We start from the raw sequence: 14583 nt of genomic DNA, 5'->3' as shown, positions 1-14583 counted from the left end.
TATGGTGAAAGGCTGCAATTATTAAATTATATCCAGAAAGAACTCATGAAAATTTAGTCATTGCTTTTATTAGATAATGAAAAACAGCTGCCTGCAAAAAAAGCAACCCTCTTCAAATTAATCCTCCTTGCTTCTCTGTGATAAGCATTTCCACATTTATTTAAGTGGAATTCAGAGGATCAGGCAGTTCAGTGGAGTATCAAGAAGTGGGGACACCCTTCTGTTTTCTGCAATCCACTTCAGTGGATAAATGTCAAAAGCTTTTGAAAGGCTAAAGCATAGAAATATAATTAAAGTAGGCGTTCTTATGCGTAGAAGATTCTCACAGAGCCAACAGAGTCAGAATCTCATTACTGCTCTGCTCTGCCAGGTGGGAAAAACATTCAGACTGGAGATAGGAAAATGGAAATATTAAACATCCGAAACATTTCCATTCCCAGGTCAGTGTCAAAACCGTGAATAAGCACTTCCATGTCATTACTGCTGTGGTTATGCCACTGTTTCCAGCTCCTGGGTTCTAGAATCTGTGGTACCAGATTCTTTCCCAGCTGCAAATGGTACAATTTTCATTTTGTAAGGCTTGTTCATAGACTCTCACCTTCAAAAAGCACCTCACCTGCCCCAGGAGCCAGCAGCCAGCTGTACAGGTAACCTGCAGCTAGTGAGTAGTAGAGAACAAGCCCTCTCTGGCCATTCACTGTCTCCAGGACCTGGTCAATTGTCACTGGAGAATAGGGATCAGAGTCCTGCTGCCCAGTCTGGCGTTCCACAAGCAGGTCAGCAAATGCCCTTGTTCGTCCCCTCTCTGCAACCGCCAAAGCTTCATCATGGTGACCTGAAAAGACAAAGTCATCTCTCAGACGTGACATCAACACAGTTTGCAGCATAGTGCAGAAACAGGAACAGCTGCTATCTCAATTGGAACAAAAACCTGCAGAAACATATCGCAGCACTTATTTCTGGAAGGAGTAGTCACTACACTGGTATGCAGTCCCACAGATCATCTTGGCTGCAAGAGCTAACATGATATATGGGGAAATGAGTCAGAGAAAAGAGAATGAATGGAGAAAACATGGAAAAGAATCCATAGGTGCCTGAAATTCAAAGCAGGAAACACCTTTTCTTGTCCTGGCAAATAAATGCAGTGCTGTGCTGCATCAGACAGATAATAAGAGAAGGCTGGATCATGAACTTCCTCCCTGCACCTTCAGTCCAGCTCCACATGAGACTGGAGTTCAGCTTACCGAGGCTGACAAGTACCCGCTGCAGGGCCTGGTAGGAAGATGTCTGCAGGTCGAAGAGTGACAGCTTGTAATCTGTGCTCAGCTGCACCTCATGGCGGATGGTTTCAAACAGTGCCGAGGCCCGATAGAGCTGGGAGGGAAAACAGCCACGGTGACACCCTGACAGATACAACAGACAGCACTAGTGGGAGAGCGGGATCCAAGGCCACCACAGCCCTAGGCAGCCCCTCAGGGGGTCAGCATTCCTGGCAGAGGGCAGGTGACCTGGGATGAAGGCACATGGGACTGAGAGTACTAAGCGCATGGTACACCTTGCCCCAGGATGCACCAGACAATTCCACCGCCAGGGACAGAACTGACCCACCAGGCTCAGAGGAGAACAGCCTGCAAGCACAGGGCAGAACTTAGAATACCTGGTGCTGAGACTCCTCCAGGTTCCCACTTGCCCAGAGGGAGAGGCCGAGACCATGGCGGATTTTGGCCTCATCTTCTCTGCGTCCCAGCTGCTCCGCCAGCCTCAGTCCTGAAAAGAAGTCAGAATGAGAGGGAGCCTCAGAGGAGAAGTCACTTTGGCAGCCAGGTGGAGTATTTCTTCTGCCTCTGCTGCTGGGAACTGCTGGCTCAGGTTAGGCCTATGCCTCCAGGGCGCCCAGGACAGGCAGACAGCAGCAATGCAGAGCAGTGAGATGTCAACTGTGGAAGTGCTGGGCAGCAGCTGTTTACACTCCAGTCAACACCAGCACAAGACGTGCCTAAGCAGAGCAGTCGCTTCCATGGACCAAGATCCAACCCCATGTGAAGTTAAATTTAATTCCCCTGAAACACACACACTATGCTCCTACCAGGAAATCTGATTTAAACCTTAACAGTCAGTTAATCAAAATCACATTACACTACCAAACATTGCCAGACAAGAGGCCTCTTGCCACATCTCTTGTTTGTTTCCCAGCAGCTTTCCCAGCTTCCTGGTAGGCTCCGTATGGTTTGGAGGAGGGCAGGATCCTGGCATAAGCAACTTGGAGCCTGTCTCACTCCCAGTAGCACCTTCTTGTCTGCTCCCTTCTATCATACTCCAAGTCTCCCACCTTGATGGGCCCAGCTGCCAGCAAGGATGCCTCCTCTCATACACCTAACATTTCCCACAGACTGGAGACAGGAAGCCCTGGCCATGACCATGCAGCTCAGCAACAAACATTATTTCCAGGTTTTTCAGGAGTTCACATCACATCAGGAGATGGAGCAGACAGACACACATATATAAAGACGCTCACTAGGCACGCTTGGAATTCAAGCTCAGAGATGAACAGAAGGCTCTGACTGACATGGTGTGCTATACAGAACAACCTACTGGGGCAGCTATTCAACACGATGCCCAACAGTAACTGGATATCTGCAATAGCTTTGGCTTTGAAGGTCACTGTCAAACATCCCCTTAGTGCCACACTCATAGCACCTCATTTCCCTTCATATCTTCAGGCCTTCCTCCTATTCCCATGTACCTATCCAAAATGGCGTGCTGGACAATTCAGCCTCTTACCTTCCTGCAAGTACATCACAGCCTGAGAGTAGTTCTGCAAGGCATGATGTGTCCTCCCCAAACTGCTGTATGACAGAGTCTTGGCTACAAGATCGTTCATTTGTGCTGCAATGCTGAGATGCTGCTCCTGATACACTACTGCCCTTTCATAGGTGCCCAAGGACTCATAGGTCAGGCCCAAGTTCCCATAGGCTCGGCCTTGGCAAGTAGGGTTGTTGGTCTCTTCTGCAATCTGCAGGTCCAGCTGGTGATACTGCAGGGCTGTGTCATACTCGCCCATCTGTTGGTAGACCCCACCAAGACCGCAGGCAGCGTCACTCTCCAGAGCACGGTCCTTCATCTCACGAGCAATGTTCAGCTGCCGTTCCAGGCACGAGATGGCTTGCTCGTAGTTCCCCAGCTGGCTGTGCAGACTCCCCAGCTCACCATAGGCCTGGGCTTTGTTAAAAGCCTCCCCTAGCTCGTGTGCCACCACAAGCCTCTTCTCAAAGCACACGAGAGCCTGCTGCAAACTTCCCATAGCTCTAAAAAGGAAGAAAACAGCATTTATTTTGTCAATATTTTCTTGAACTAAAACACTTTGTCGCTTCCTCTCAAGGTCATCTCACATTTTTCAGGCAGAGACAAACGTTTCTCCCCCAGGAATTGTGCCCAGCACTTCTGAATCAACATCCTTCCTCTGCTGCCTTCCAAACCTCTAGTTCGAAGGACTGAGCAACCTCAGCTCCATTATCTGAGCCAGCAGCACTGACCAAACCACTTCCTTCCCAGCATCCAGAGGACCTTGTTACCTGGTCCTACACCCCAAATCCCTGTGCACGTGTACAACAATCATACAAACACACCCCCCTCTGATGACACACTGCAGCCATTTGCACTCCCCCAGACATCAACCTGTCTTCCCTGCCACACTTACACAGCCCCCACCTGCTGGCCAGGCTCCTCTTTTCACCCCCATCTGCATGCACACTTCAGCCCCACAGCATGCATCTCCCATTTCCCCTCTCTCAGGCCTACTCCCATTCCCACCTGTGCATTCCCACATGCTCCCTAATTACACACACTCTTCCCCACTCTCTGTCCCATGCCGGCATGCACCCATAGTCTGCCTGCTAGCATTTTAGGTGCAGCTCATCCTCCTCTCCTCTGGTGCACCCACACTTCCCTGACACTAGGATGCCTTCCTGGGTACTCCAATGCACTGCATTCCACTGTCCTAACATGCAGCAATCCTCACCTGTGCCCGTTGCCCAGGCCTCGGTAGGCCTTTGCCTGATCTTGCATGCGGTTCAAGCTTTGTGCAACAGACAGGTACTGTTCATAATACTTTATCGCTTCCTCAAAATCCCCCAGAGCTTCGTAACAATCCCCCAGGTTCCCATATGCTCGGCCCCGATCTAACACAGATTCATTTCCACTGAGCTGCTGCAGCATGGCCAGCTGCTGCTCGAAGTAGCCAATAGCTTCCTCCATGACGTTCATGTTCATCTTGGTGATGCCCATGTTGCCATAGACTTGGGCTTCTATGCTGGGGTCCTTCAACTTCTGCCCAAGCTCCAGTTGTTCTTCGTAGCACTTGAAGGCCATGGTGTACTTCCCAAGTGACATGTACACTGCAGCAAGGTGACCGTGTGCTCTGCATTCTCCTGGCATATCTCCCAGCTCCTGGTACACCTCCAGCTCCTGCGTATGGTAACCTAAAGCCTTGTCACACTTCTGTATCATTCTGTATGCAGAGCCCAGGGCTGCATAGGCACTGGCTTCCAGTCTCCTGTCTTTAACATGATGGGCTAAGCTCAACTGTTGCTCATAAAACTTTATTGCACCATTTACGTCTTTTTTACAGACAAAAATATCCCCCAAGTTCCCCAGAGCTCGGAATTTGGCCTGGGAATTGTTCAGAGACTGGGCCAGGGACAACAGATACTTCTGACACTCCTCTGCTTTGCTGAAGTCCATCAGGGCTTTGAAGGCCAGGCCCAAGTTGCAATACGCTTTGGCTTGGCTCAGCTTGTCATGGAGATCCTTTGCTAACGCAAGATCCTGCTCATAGTACTTAACAGCCTCTTCGTAGTTCCCGAGGCAGTAATGGGCATAACCAAGATTATGGCAAACCTTTCCCTCCCCTTCCATGTCCTGCAGCTCTGGGGACAGGCGCAGGTACTGCTCGTAGTAAGGGGCTGCCTGCACGTACTCTCCTCGTGAGCAGTGAAAGTTGCCCAAATTGCTGAGGGCCCGTGCTTCACTTTGGATGTCTCGCAGCTCCCGGGCGATGTTGAGATGGTTTTGGTAGTGCTGCAGAGCACGATCGTGGGCACCCAGTGCTTGATAGGCGACCGCCAAGTTCCCGTGTGTAGACGCTTGAGAGGCCCGGTCGTTAACTTCCATAGAGATCTGCAGCTCCTGCCGATGGTACTTAACAGCCTGGTCGTACACACCCAGAGCGTTATAAGCATTGCCCATGTTACCATAGGCCCGGCCCTGCGCTGCGTAATCGCTGAGCTCCTGGGCTATAGACAGATGTGTCTTGTGCAGCCGCAGTGCAGTGTCGTAGTCACCTTTCATCTGGTGAATGATTCCTGAAACATAACAGAAACAGGTTCAATAAAAATACTGTGTCATGGTAACCCTTCTGCAGCAGCTCACGTCGCCAGAGCTGCTCTACAGCTTGGCCTTTGGCAGTCTGTGGCCAGCACAGTGCTGGCCTAGGTAACCCAGCCTATGATGAGCTACTTCTTGTTTAAGAGATAGAAAGCAGAAAAGAGGATGAACTTTATGAAACTTTTTGAGTGGTGCCTTAGGCCCACAGGAAGTGAATGCTACAGTGAAATATATTGAAACCAAGAGAAGAAGCACTGCCTACACTGGGAACGATAGGAATAATATGCAGAGGGGCTGGAAAACATTGTGTATCAGAGCAACAAGAACACAGTTATGAAATTCAACAGTAAGAAATGCAAAGACACAAACTTGAAGAATAATAGCAAGAATTTCTACTACAAGGGCAGGGAATCATCACTTGGAAATAAGAGGAGGAGAAACTATCCAGTGAATTGTTGCATTTCCAGTCAAGAAAGACTGAACTTGCTTTGTTCATGGTCATGGTAGTAGTATTAAGTGGCATGTGTGATAACAGGAGGTAGAATTCAACACCCCAGGACTTCTTCCACTTCTCTTCAATTGCCCTGGTAACTCAGAACTCCTGCAGCTTTTCTGGAAGAGTGACTGGGGATGGTAGTGATCATGCATGGGCCAAGGAACTACACCACGTGCATGGACATACATCCCTTGTTAAGGCATGCACTGCCATGACAACACTGCTCATCTCTGCACTGCAGCTTGCCTTGCCGCAGCGCTGCACAGCACAACCTCTCACTTTCAGGCCACCTTCCCAGACACACCACCAAACCACAAAATCACCAACACCCTTGCCTGAAGTGCCTGCTGCAGGACATGCGTTAACTCAACAGCAAGACTCATTATTGAAAACACATTCAAAGATCATTTCCTTATGCATCACCCTATACTATTAATCCCAAGCGTGTCATGGTGAGGAATAAAACAGCAACAGCCTTAAGTGTCCCCAAACAGAGGAATGTGAAACGCTGAGCTTGCTCTTGGAAAAAGAGGAACGTGATAAAGACACCCCACACCATCTGCTGGTACATCTCCATCATTTTCCAGGGGTAATTAATTACAAAGGATGGCCCAGCAAGGAAAGCTTCTGATCTAGACTCCAAAACCACCACCTACCAAATCCATTCTTTGCGCACTTCTCAACAGAAAAAAGATGGATAGGGGATGAAGTCTTCTAAACATTTTAGTCAGCCACTTTACTGCCAAGATGGAGAAGAAAACACTTCTACTTTCTCCTACAGAGTGCTTGAGGATTTGAAATGATTACTAGTTCAATCAGACGAAATTTTCTATAATCTCCTTCATTACAAATAAAGTAAGGTCCCAGAGATAAAATGAGGCACATGGCCTCTACCTTAATACAAGGCAGGCCATCCAACTCTGAGTAACAAGGACATAAAAGAGAGGCAGTGAAGCTCTCTCATAACTGCAAAGAGATGCTAAGCACTTGGGGACAGACTTTGAACTGTTTTACTAATAATCTGAAGTGCCATCTCTGCATCACAACAGGACTGTTAAGTGCTGCAGAAGCTGAAAAGCCAGCTCTCTGCATGGAGCCCTGGCATTTGGAAACACCATCTGCTTTGCAAAGGTTGACAATCTCAGACTTCTGGTTAAACTCCAAATCTCCTTGTTGTGAAGGGCTTGATAACTTGTGACTCGCCCTCAGTCCATTACCTTCAGCTTAGGAGTCACAGAGTGCATTACATCTCCCCACAGAGCACTGCAGCAGCTGGGCTATGTTATATTCTGGGTCTGTCCCGCTCAGCATTAGATAGTGCACTTAAGAGAGCTTTCCATCTAAATCAGTGAAATGCAAACAGAAAATTCTGTTGCTTCAGCAAAGAGGCCAACTCTAACATTCTGGCTTGGAAACACACATTTAGATACATTTTTTTGCCTGTCAGCATGGTTATTTTGATGAGGCTTTGTTTTGCATGTGGATTAGATGAAGAAGACAATTAAGACTTGACTTTTTAATTGGCACTGGATGCATTTCAACAACAGTAATAGACTTTCTCTACAAGAACTGCGTGCTCTCTTTTTCCAGCGTAACTTAACTCTGATAGAGAGGACATAGAAAAATATCCAAATAACAGCTGAAACGTGAGATCCTGTACTCAGAAGCTAGGAAAACTATTTTAATACAAAGCGTAGAGCAGCTGAGTCAGCATACCAACCTAACGTTATACTTAGGTCTAAATCCAAACAAGAAAAACATTCTCTGCTGCACCAAAATACTTTTTTTTTTTGAACAAAATTTTCTGGAATTGCATGTTGAAACTCTTGCTAAATCCAAAGCTACTGTAAGAATAATAATCACATTAAGATGAACTTTCTAGTCCTGACTTCACTGGTTTCAAGCCAGCAACATAGCAAGAGAATTAAAAATGCAAGTGAGTACCCCTGGAGGAGAGCACGTTGCTTCCTTCTGTGGTAGCACTTAGTTTTGTTCTGGGATAAAGCAAAACCACTGCTGTAGTATCAGCAGTCACAGCGAACTGCTGAATCCATCTCCTCTCAATGTTTCTGTACCTCTGTTTTTACTTTTTGAGGTGCTGAGTAACAGAGCCAGAGTACACTGAGCACAGATGCAGCTGAACTTCACTTCACATGAACTTCACATCACCGAACTTCAATGAAGCTCCTTCCTCTACTGATGGTCTGCCCAACGGCAACAGGCTCACAAAGATGGGAGACAACTCAGGCAGCCCAAGATCGATCACCAAACAGACACAGGGAGGAAAACCAAAACCATGAGACTGCTCCCATTTTCCAAGACTTCATTCCCTTAGTTCTCTGGATTTGCTCAGAAGGATCTGTGGCAATTCTCCAGAAAGCTGTGCTCGGAGAGGAGGCACACGAAATCCTTTCTGAACTGGGGAGGTTTGCTGCTCAGAACAGGCCCATTTCCATTCTGAGGAGCTCACAGATGAACACAGCTGTGACTCCACGCATCTGCCCAGGATCAACCCCACAATGGCAGCAGAGATGGGAGATGAGGTTTGTGCTTGGTGAGAGCACCTACCTTCTATTTGGCAAAGCCCTTGAACAGAAGTTAGGGGAATACAGATGCAAAGCTTTATCCACCCCAGGCCTCCTGCCTGCTCTGTCCCACTAAAAGAAACACCAGCAATGCTCAGGACTCTGTAAGGCTTAGCAGCTCACAGGAACTTGTGCCTCAGACCTATTTTGTCTCACACATTTTCCCTAATTTGTGTTAAGAAGTTGATTCGCAACAGTAATCAGAAAGCTAAGGCTGATGCATTTTCTACAGTTCATCTTATCTTCTTCATTCAGCTCTCGAAGAGTCAGCTATTATGAGAAATTAAGTAATTCATCAAGCCCTTTTCAATTACCTGCTGCTGATAACATCAAAGTACAATTAGCATCTACAAACGAACCAAGTGCCAACTGCCAGGCAGAAACAGAAGCTAATTTACAGTGTGGGGAGGCCTCCAAGAGCTGAGATTCAGGGGCTGCCAGCAAACATGCATTTTGTCATACCCACAACAGCCCTGTTCTGCCACTCCCCACAGCCTCGTCCGTCCAGCTGAGCTGTGCAGTCAGAACACACCCCAACAACAGCTGCAGTGACAGCAGCACAGACTCCCACATCTCACAGCCCGAGACGCAAACACATCTTTGTTCACTTCTGCATCTGGCACTGTGAAAGAGGAGGAATGGACTTCGCTTTGATGTAATTCAACCCTCCTCAGCCTGCCAGTAAGATACTGATGTCTGTCCTTAGAAGAACATATTATTCTACACTCTATTACTTTAATGTGTACATTCTGAACACAAACTTCGTTAGGATTTGATCCACGTGTCACCCAAGATAGAATGCAGCAAGCTGACAAGCTCCCAAAGTAATGGCTGGAAATAAACCACATTGCTTCTTGCCTTGGTGCAAAACTTATGTTTCTTTCTGACACCTCAGTAGCTCTTCAAAAGCACTGCACTTTCTCAATTGCCTTCTGCCATGACCTTGTACATTCTGGTGCCTTCTGAGTGGCTGAATAATTTAACATGGGACACGTTACATCAACACACAATCTGCCAAGTGCCTGTTTATTTTATGAAGATAGTCTGGTGGCGTTGGTATTACTAAGAAGATAGCACACAGCAAGCCTCACCGGTCCTGGCAGCAGCTCCAACAGTTGCTGCATTCCCTGACCAACACTGCTCCACATCAGGGCCTTACCTAAATTGGAGGAGGCTCTGCCTTCAGCTGCTCGGTCCTGCAGGCTCTCAGCGATGTGCAACTGCTCCTCATGGTACTGCTTAGCCCTCTCCAGGTCCTGCATGCATCTAGCTGCGTGGCCCAAGCCCGCATAAGCTCGCATCTCAATGGCTTTCTCAGCCAGCTCCTGGGCCAACTCCAGCACATAGTTGTGGTAGGACATGGCTTTGTCGAAGTTCCTCCGGTAGTGGTAAGCACTGCCCAGGTTGCTGTAAGCTCGGGCTTCCTCCCTCTTATTCCCCAGCTCCTTGGCGATCTTAAGATGTTGTTCATGGCACTGCACTGCATTTTCAAAATCCCCCATTGCAATGTACACTGCTCCCATGTTGCCCAGCTCCCGTGCCTCAGACAGCTCATCTTTGGATTGCTTTGCAAGGAGGACACACTGCTTGTGGCTCGCCAGTGCGTTTGGGTAGTCCCCGATGGCTGTGTACACATGGCCCAGACTGCTCAGTGCTGCGGATGCTGCCTGCAGGGATAAAAGAGAAGAAGTAAGTACAAGTCCTCATAAAAACAAGTCTGATGGCCTCAGTCCCAGAAATCAGCCACAAAGGGCCATTCTGGAGAAAACTTGTGACTACCAGCTGGAAATCCGCTCTCTGCTGTTCTACACGCATCAGGGCAGTTCAGGTGGAGGCAGCAGTAATGGAGAGAGAGCAGTGCTGAGATTCTCTCTTTTCTCTAGAACACACACTGTGTGTGCATATCTGGGTAAAGGGGAAGGGCAGCACTGCAAAGATGCAGAGACTCCTGAAAGAAACAGAGGAAGTGAGAGCAGACAAACTCTTGCCCTGCTCCTCCCTGCATACAGTGAGCTCATGTCAGCATGACAGGCTCCTCACATCCTGCAGGCTGGTGCCAAACAGCATCGTGCACAGAGACCAGCAGCAGAATGTGTGACATGGTGGAACCATGAGGTGTGCTGAACCCACAGGAGGACTCCCTGCTCTCTTCTTCTCAGGCTGAACAGCCCCTGAATACAGCTGCTGGAAACCTGCAATCTGCAGCCAGCACTCAGCAGAGAGAAGGCCTTTGTTGCTCATCATAGAAAACCAGTAGGCCAGAGGACACTCATCAACATCTTCACATCTGTTTGGCCCATCACACCATGCTCCCAAGAGCATTTATATCGTGCAGTAAAACAGGGTCCTTCTACCACAGCACTGTTTGTTACTCAGCCCCAACAACCTTGGGACTGCTGCACAGACAACAGGACTTCAGCAGCTGGAGCCCCTGTCCTCTGGGAATACCTTAAATAAATGCAGTTATTTGGAAACTTTAGACACTGAGAAACAGCTGCATCCAACAAGACAAATTATTCAAGAAGCAGACTGTTGATCACTGCACCTAGCAGGACACAGACTTGCCTGCACGTACACAGGGCTGAAAGCAGGGCAAGGAGTTAAGTGCAGGGACACATTTCTGCTGCTCAGTGCCTATTTGCTACCTCAGCATGGCTGTTCACTCCAAATCCCTGACCCGGAGCACTTCGCAGTCCCCTGCATATGCATTTCCTTTGCTATCCAGCTGCTGCTGTGACCCAGTTCCACTATAGCCATCTTTTCAAACACTTTCAGAAAGGAACAGTCAAGGTGAGACTGCACAGGGACCATTCTCACCTTGTCACAGCACATGAGCACAGGAAAGCTTCAGTCCACCCTTCTACCTGAGATGCAGCATCTCAGAATGCTGTCCTTACAATTTAAGATGAAATAACCTGGTGCTGCCAATGAAGAGACACTCTCACTCTCTTCCTATCTTTGGCTATGCACTCCCAGCAGCATCAGTAGAGCAATGTTTCCAGACTGAGGAGCTGTAAAACACAATACGCTGATTCAAATTAACAGGGTTCATCTTTTCTCATACAAGAACCCCGAGGTGACAGAGTAGCCATTAAACACAGCTTCTAAGTCAGGAGATATTCAACACCATGGGGAAGCTCCCTCTTGGCCAGCTCACAAACAGCCAAGCTGCATCCGTTTTCCCAGAGGCACTCTTTCAAGCAGCTTAATAATAACAGAACTGGCAGCATTCAAAATGCTATGATTATTATTTTTTTCTTTCCCCAAAACCAAAATATTGCACAGAGCCCTGCACAGGCCTTAAGGTACACAGGGGTTCCCTGACAGTGTTGGTGAGCAACACACATTCCTCATTGCACAGAGCAAACTGCTGGGCTACTCAGGGCACAGCTAAATCCCAGCACAACGCAACCCCAGGGAGAACTGACCCAGCAACCCCAATTAACTCTGGCAGACAGGCCACCACCACCAGGAGCACTCGGTGCAATCGGGAAATGAACAGAAATGCTTTTTCTGGATATACAAAAAGTCAAACTGTTCTCTTCTGGTGCTGCTAAATTAAAACAACAACAAAAAAGGACATTTATACATGGAGATTGCTGAACAAGATGGGCCATGGCTCAGGGCCATCTAGACAGAGGTTCAGATTATGTTAATGTCTTACAGCTAGGGAAAAGGCATCCATGGAGATGTGCAGAACTCAGACTCTCTGTGCAGAAAAGAAACTCACCAGCTGCAGGGACTTCTCATACCGCACACAGAAGGAATCGTTCATGCACACAGACACAGGAAGGCTGCCTGCCCTCCAATGCAGCATTCCTCCCAAAGCTTTATTCTGTGGCCATTAGCTCCAAGGGTGCTCCAAGGGAGGCACTCCTCAGCCACCCTGTAGCCTGCATGAGCAGAGTCTGTCACCTTTGGCTTCTCATGGACTGGCTCCAGCATCTCTTCTCCAGCAAGACAGATATCGATGCTCTGTGTGCTCTCTGGGGTGATCAGCGAAATGACTGCAGAGCTTGACATTAAAGCACTGCTTGGGAGCAATCTGTTGATTACATCTGCTGGAGGACACCAATGACTAACACTTCAGGGGGTGAGTAATACAACTCAGGAAGATAAATTCATCACTGTGTACTTAATAAAATGTTCCACATAACAGCATCCACTGGGAACTCTAAGTGGCTCACACGCTGGCCAATTGGGCAGAGATATTCCCAGAGGTGCTGGCATAAGCACCAGAACACAGCAGTGGAGTACCAGGTTGGCACTAGGTGTGCATGTGCAGCAGGCTCCAGCTGTGCTAGTAAGGATTACTGCTTGGTGGCAGGGTGAAAGGAGACTACAGCTTCATATCAGTGGGGTTCTGCATCAGCAAACAAAGAAAATCAATGCTTTGTATATCTGACAAAGACAAATTTTACAGTGGGGGATGCTTACACCTTCAATTATGCAATTTATCACTTTAATAGAAAGCAGATTCTTCTGCCACTGAGCTGAGGCACAGAAGGGAGTTCAGAAAAGGGTTTCAAATTCTCTCTTTTTCCTGGGAGCAACAGTCGGGTTTTTCAGCTGAATAAGGTAAAGAATCTGATGTTAAGCAGATGTGCATCACAGAATGATAACTAATAATGATCCGATGACTGCGAGGTGTGTTTCTAAGATATTTCACCCATGCCAGAAAATAATCATTTCCCAATTATGTTACATTTAAACAATTCTTTTGTTTAAAGGTGAAGATGTTCTGCCTGGTAGCCCTAACCCCCAAAAAGAGACACCAAACAGCACCTGATCAGAGACTGAACTTTCAAAGCAGAAGAGTGAAACAAGTGTTGTGCACAAAGTATTTGTGACATCGAGAGCCTGACTGCAGCACCTACCAGCTCACCTGCTATGGCAGGGGCTCCATGGAGCCCAGTTTGGCTGTAAAGGCAACTGTTGACCCCTGAAAGTTTACAAGTTCAGGAACGTGAGCATACACCTCTGTTCACAGCTAATAACAGCCTGCAGGGACATGAAGCCTTAACCCATCCCCATTTTTCCTCTTTACATCATCCCTGACAAGCCAGGCTGGATCCTGAAGCAGAGAGGCATTAAGAGACAATGGGACCATACCCAGCTGAGGACAGAGATGGGTGTGCACTGATCTAGCGTGGACACGAAGCTGACAGCTAACAGAAATGTTTTCTGTGTAGGATGCACTAAGGTTGGCTAACAGTAACAGTAACACTGCGTAAGGATGCAAGCACGTACATTCTGTTTGTTTTACAAATACAGACTGGCTGACTGCTGTGCTCACAGGCAGGACAGTAACCTAACAGGAAATTTGGGACACATCAGTGGCTGTAAATTGCATTTATATTTCTATTAAGCTCCTGCTTCTATTAAGCTCCTTTACCAATTACTCAGAACTCATCAACATTCCACAGGTAGTCCTGGGGACAGGTGTTATGTGCACCACTGCAAATTTCACACTCAAACACAGTCAATGCCCCATAACATTCAAAGCCACCCATCCCTCCTCCTTCAAAGGCAAAGGCCTAATTGTCAGTACCAATCCAGCTTTCTTTGTGCAGCATGCTTTTGAAAACAATGAGGAAGCAGCAGGCAATATTCTCCTCCTGTACACTATCTGTACACAGAAAGGAACATCTTTGCTGTGGTAATTATTTCCTGAAAACAAAACAAAAAGAAACTGGAATCAATAGCTCAGTCGAAATCAATTTCTTTGTAGAATGTTTCAGTCTTTTACATGGAAACCACCATTTCCAGAGAGTCTAAAAATCTATTTCATTCCCTATAACTTCAAATCCAAGCACAGCAAACACCAGCAACCAGCAGAAGCAGTGCTGTAGAATCCAGACTTCCCAGCAAGTAACAGCATCATAGAGGAAAACAACAGCAGTCCCTCTCACCTATTTCTACTACAGATGCCAAAAGCAAAGTCACAGCATCTCTGCCATCACTGGATGAAATCACTCAGACATGTGACATGCTGCTGACCCTGGCATCAACTCTGCATGCTCCTCTTCCTGCAAGGAGCCTCCAAGCAAACCTCGTCCTTTGCAAATTGCCTCTTCAAAGCAATCCTTTTAGAGCAGGGCCAATCCTGGCATGACTTCT

The 14583-nt window shown here is 47.5% G+C and overlaps 1 protein-coding gene across 1 annotated transcript in view; it reads right to left on the bottom strand.

Annotated features, from left to right (window-relative positions):
• The window catches only part of TTC28 (tetratricopeptide repeat domain 28), a 91402-nt gene that overhangs the window by 26450 nt on the left and 50369 nt on the right, over window positions 1-14583 (bottom strand). Inside the window, exons 5-10 of the mRNA XM_042828884.1 lie at window positions 9623-10130; window positions 4019-5360; window positions 2782-3305; window positions 1658-1767; window positions 1245-1374; window positions 617-835 (exon numbers count right to left, since the gene is read on the bottom strand). Coding sequence (XP_042684818.1) covers window positions 617-835; window positions 1245-1374; window positions 1658-1767; window positions 2782-3305; window positions 4019-5360; window positions 9623-10130 — 2833 coding nt within the window. The remainder of the gene's footprint in view (window positions 1-616; window positions 836-1244; window positions 1375-1657; window positions 1768-2781; window positions 3306-4018; window positions 5361-9622; window positions 10131-14583) is intronic.

This window comes from Centrocercus urophasianus, unplaced genomic scaffold (genome assembly GCF_019232065.1).
Source record: "Centrocercus urophasianus isolate 14NV4802_14NV808 unplaced genomic scaffold, USGS_Curo_1.0 seq_30, whole genome shotgun sequence".
NCBI classification, from domain to species: Eukaryota; Metazoa; Chordata; class Aves; order Galliformes; family Phasianidae; genus Centrocercus; species Centrocercus urophasianus.
The sequence above is the reverse complement of the archived record's forward strand: the minus strand, read 5'-3'. Positions and strand labels throughout refer to the sequence as shown.